Below are 4563 nucleotides of genomic sequence, written 5' to 3'. Positions count from 1 at the left end.
ACGGATTGTGCAGTGGGTAGCACTGCAAGGAGGTCCAGGGTTCGAATCCCCATCGGCCGGGGCCTCTCTGTGTGGAGTTTGCATGTTCTTAAGTCCAAAGTTTCCTCCCACAGTCCAAAGACATGCAGGTTAGGCTGATTGGAGAGTCTAAATTGCCCGTAGGTATGAGTGTGTGAGTGAATGATGTGTGTGCCCTGTGATGGACTGGCGACCTGTCCGGGGTATATTCCTGCCTTTCGCCCACTGTATGCTGGGATAAGCTCCAGCCCCCCTGTGACCCCCCTGCTTCCCCCCCTCACCTTATTCCTTTTTGACCATTTTGTACCTCATGGCGTACGAGTGTGCATTCGGCTCTCCTGTGGTCAATGTTAGTGGGTGTTTGATTGTTGCGACTGCTGGTGCTGCTGCAGGAATCAAAATGGCACCTTTAACTTTGCAATCATAGCTGTAATATCAGCTGCCTACAGACCACAATGAGTTGTGTCCCTCTGACTGAAGGGAGTTCTGGGACATCAGGGAGAGTCCTTCCAATGCAGTCTTTCCCTATCCACAACTGTAAGTATCTATACCCTCACAGTGGCACACCTGGATGGATACAAGGCGGAGGCTTAAACAGTGTTGTGGTTTGAGGGTGTTTGTTTGCTGCTGCAATTCCTCTCTTGACCGTTAGAAGATGTCCAACGTCCTATTGTACCTTTAAGTGTATCTATCCTAACTGTATGATCCCGACAGCCCTGAAGACCGAAGGAGATCCCGCACCTCCTCTGATGGAGGACCCGTGTCCAGGGCTGGCCGAGTACTTTGACCTCCACTCCTCCTCGCCGGGGAACCTCTCGACATGGAACGGGAGCTGCGACTACTCCTACGCCCTCGGGGATGGGGACGGAAGGGCCCTGGAGACAGGAGACCACGCCCGCCTGCCCGCCCGCGTCTTCATCGGCGTGGCCCTGGCGGCCATCATGCTGATCTGCGGCCTGGGCAACAGCCTCTTCGTCACCGCCCTGGTGAGCTGCCGCAAGCTGCGCAGCGTCACCAACGTGCTGATCGCCAACCTGGCTGTGTCCGACCTGCTGGTGGCGCTGGTGTGCTGCCCCTTTGAGATGCACTACTACGTGGTGCAGGAGCTCTCCTGGAGCTTCGGGCCCCTGCTGTGCTCGGCCGTCACCTACCTGCGCTCCGTCTCGCTCTATGTCTCCACCGACGCCCTGCTGGCCATCGCCATGGACCGGTGAGTGCCAGCAACACTTCACGATATACGGCCAAATAAAAATGATAATAATGTCAGGTATTGCAGTATATTACAATACAAATGAAGTGTGCATGTCATTACATTTCCAGGTGCTCCTACAGTGCAGTCCGTATGTACTTGTTGGTACAATTTCTGTTCTTTTGGCTCTGTATTCCAGCACATTTGATTTGAAAAATAAAACAATAAATGTGAGGTTAAAGTGCAGTCTTAGGGGACCAAAAGTAATTGGCAGTTGGCTTCTCAGCTACTTCTGAACAGTCAGGTGTATTCAATCACTTCCTTAGTGCAGGTATAAGAAAGCTTTCAATATCTAGTCTTGATTCCGAGTCAGAGTTTCTCAATGTCACGGTTATCCGGTCACAGTGTCCCTGTCTCTATGTAACAGTTCCCTCTCTATGCTGCAGGTACCTGGTGATCGTGCACCCACTAAAGCCCAGGATGAGCTCCCACAGGGCCTGCTGTGTTCTGGGCAGCATCTGGCTCTTCTCCCTGCTGGTGGCGCTGCCCGCGGCCTACTTCAGCACTCAGACCCAATTCGGCACGCTCCGCGGGTCTCTCGGCGACAAGGTCTACTGCGTGCAGATCTGGACGGCCGACAAGGCCACGCTCTACAAGACCTACTTCCTGTTCCTCTTTTTCGCCCAGTTCCTCCTGCCCGTGCTGACGATGTCGGGCTGCTACGTCCAGATCTGCCACGAGCTGTGGTTCAAGCACCTGCCGGGGGTCCAGACGGAGCAGATCCGCGGCCGGCTGAAGGCCCGGCGGAAAACGGTGCTGGTGCTTCTGGGCATCCTGGTGACCTACGTCCTGTGCTGGGCGCCTTACTACAGCTACTCCCTCATCCGGGACTTCTTCCCAGAGCTGCTGGTGCGATTCACCCACTCCGTCACCCTGTACTACCTGGTGGAGTGCATCGCCATGAGCAACAGCGTCATTAACACGCTCTTCTTCATCCTGGCCAAGAACAAGACCGGCCGCTACATCCGACGGGCCCTGTTCCGCCGCTGCTCCCTGCGGCCCCGCCCCCACACGCCCGAGAGGACCACCGTGGAGCAACACTCCGCCCCGCAGCCCGGGACCCACTGACTAAAACGCACATGGTGACAAATTTACGTGAACAAAATGCCTTCAGAGATAATAGAAATACTTCAAGCTGTACATGCAGATCTGTGCAGCCTAGTGATGCATAGTGTGTATAGATGTCAGCTTGTGTCAGTGTGCTTTTGTATGTAAGCGTATGCCTATACACAGAATACTGTAAATACACTCGCCAAGCACTTTATTAGGTATTAGACTTATTTTTTAGACTTCTAATGCTGTAGCCTATCCACTTAGAGTTATGATGCGTTGTGTGTTCAGAGATGCTTTTCTGCATACCACTGTTGTAATGCATGGTTATTTGCGTTACTGTCACCTTCCTGGGAGCTTTGACCAGTCTGGCCATTCTCCTCTAACGTCTCTCATTAACAAGGCATTTCTGTCTGCAGAACTGCTGCTCACTGGATGTTTTTTCTGTTTTTTTGCACCATTCTTTGCAAACTCTAGAGACTAGTGTGCATGAAAGTCCCAGTTTCTGAGCTACTCAAATCACCCTGTCTGCCACCAACAATCATTCCACGGTCAAAGTCACTCAGATCACATTTTTTCCCCATTCTGATGGTTGATGTGAACATTAACTGAAGCTCCTGACCCATAGCTACATGATTGTATGCATTGCACTGCTGCCACACAATTGGCTGATTAGATGATCGCATGAATAAGTAGGTGTAATAAAGTAAAAATGTTCCAAATAAAGTGCTCGGTGAGTGTATATATTGCATATATTTCTAATAGTGAAATGTATTCATACAACCCACAAACATTCTACGATATTGGCAAACACTGATTCCTGAGGTTTATTTCCTGAGAATTGTTGTGGGAAGGGAACAGTTGTTTGTAAGCCACCTCTGTGGTACTGATGTACCTCCTGCAGAAAAATAAAAGCACACGGAAGGGACCACATGGAGGCAGACCAGTGTGTTTAAAACTGCTATATTATTCTTCTACAAGCTGGTAGGCAACAAGGGACGGGGACCACAGTCACTGTTGCCCTTTTAAAATCTCCTAACCGCCAGACAAGAGACATTTAAAGGTCAAGATTTGAATTTGGAATCAGGAAAAGGGGGCCGGACAACCAATATCATTAAGGAGGGTAATGCTGTCCTTTAAGGAGGGCGGAATCAGATTGCTTTGATTTTTCAATTTAAATGTTGTGCAGTGTTACTTCCTGTGCTGAATAAAAAATGTGAAAGATGAAGAGAAAGTAGGCACTTTTTGTCATAGAGGTGAAGTTCCGCTGCTTGATGATAGAAGTGCTTCACGAACACATCTAAAGGACCCATCTGGGTGTTACTCCCTTGCACGATTCACCCACTTATTGCTATATCAAGCGTCCTTTTGATGCTTAGAATTTGATTATGTATATATGTATGTATGTATGTATGTGATGGGGGGGCATGTCTTTGAAGTGCATTGTTGTAACACAGACCCTTATTATTGCCTTAATTAAATAATACACACCAACAGTATGGACACATACATACATACACAGGCACACAATAAGCAATTTATCAAGTGAATTATGTTGTTTGCATAAATCATATGCTTCATTGTGCTAATAAAATGTAGATTTCACACATTGAAGAAAATAATGGGTAGTGGTGAGAGATCAGGAAGATAAGAAGATGAAAGTATAGGAGCAAGAGGTGGGTGGGCTACCACCCCCCAAAAAACGCTTTGATATTTCCTGGTTCACATTTTCATTCATCCAGAAGTACATGCCCAGTTCAGCAAATTAAGCCATAATTCAGAAGAATTGCATGCGGAAGACACAGTCATAAACAACATCCAATCAATGCCATCTGAATTCCTCAGATGGTTTGACGGCACTGACTGGGAGGCCAGCCAGGAGGAGGCTAAGGCAGTCTGTTTTCACACAAGGCAAGGTGTAGGAAAACGGTCAACAAGTTTCCCCAACAGTAGTCGAAATCAGCTCATGTACTGTGCACTTAGTGATGTTCTTGGACGACCATGCCTCCTATGAGGCAATTGTTCGGTCCCAGAGAAAGATCTCCACCCAGCTCATCTCCCTAAAAGCACAAGCCAGCAGATGGAGCACCCTGTCTTGCCATCTTGGGCGGAAGGACAGAGCCATTTACATTCTTAAACATTCTTTGTTCTCAGTCATGACGTGAAAAACCATGGAGGGCTTCCACAATTGTGCAGTACAGATTTTTGCATGAATATTAAAATATGGCCACATGCTCCATTAATCT

The 4563-nt window shown here is 48.5% G+C and overlaps 1 protein-coding gene across 1 annotated transcript; it reads left to right on the top strand.

The window, feature by feature from the left end:
* Positions 1–719: 719 nt before the first annotated feature.
* LOC133123543 (prokineticin receptor 2-like) lies at positions 720–2335 on the top strand. Its single transcript, XM_061234015.1, has 2 exons — positions 720–1228; positions 1654–2335. The coding sequence occupies exons 1-2, from the start codon at positions 720–722 to the stop codon at positions 2333–2335; spliced, it is 1191 nt and encodes a 396-aa protein (XP_061089999.1).
* Positions 2336–4563: the final 2228 nt, after the last annotated feature.

The sequence above is a fragment of the Conger conger genome, chromosome 3 (genome assembly GCF_963514075.1).
Source record: "Conger conger chromosome 3, fConCon1.1, whole genome shotgun sequence".
In the NCBI taxonomy this organism is placed as follows: Eukaryota; Metazoa; Chordata; class Actinopteri; order Anguilliformes; family Congridae; genus Conger; species Conger conger.
This window is presented reverse-complemented; position numbering and strand designations above follow the sequence as displayed.

Bases quoted from the DNA above. Each gene is read 5' to 3' on its own strand.
- LOC133123543 (XM_061234015.1), top strand. From the start codon at position 720: ATGATCCCGACAGCCCTGAAGACCGAAGGAGATCCCGCACCTCCTCTG. The intron at 1,229-1,653 runs GTGAGTGCCAGC...TCTATGCTGCAG, and splicing joins CTGGCCATCGCCATGGACCG to GTACCTGGTGATCGTGCACC.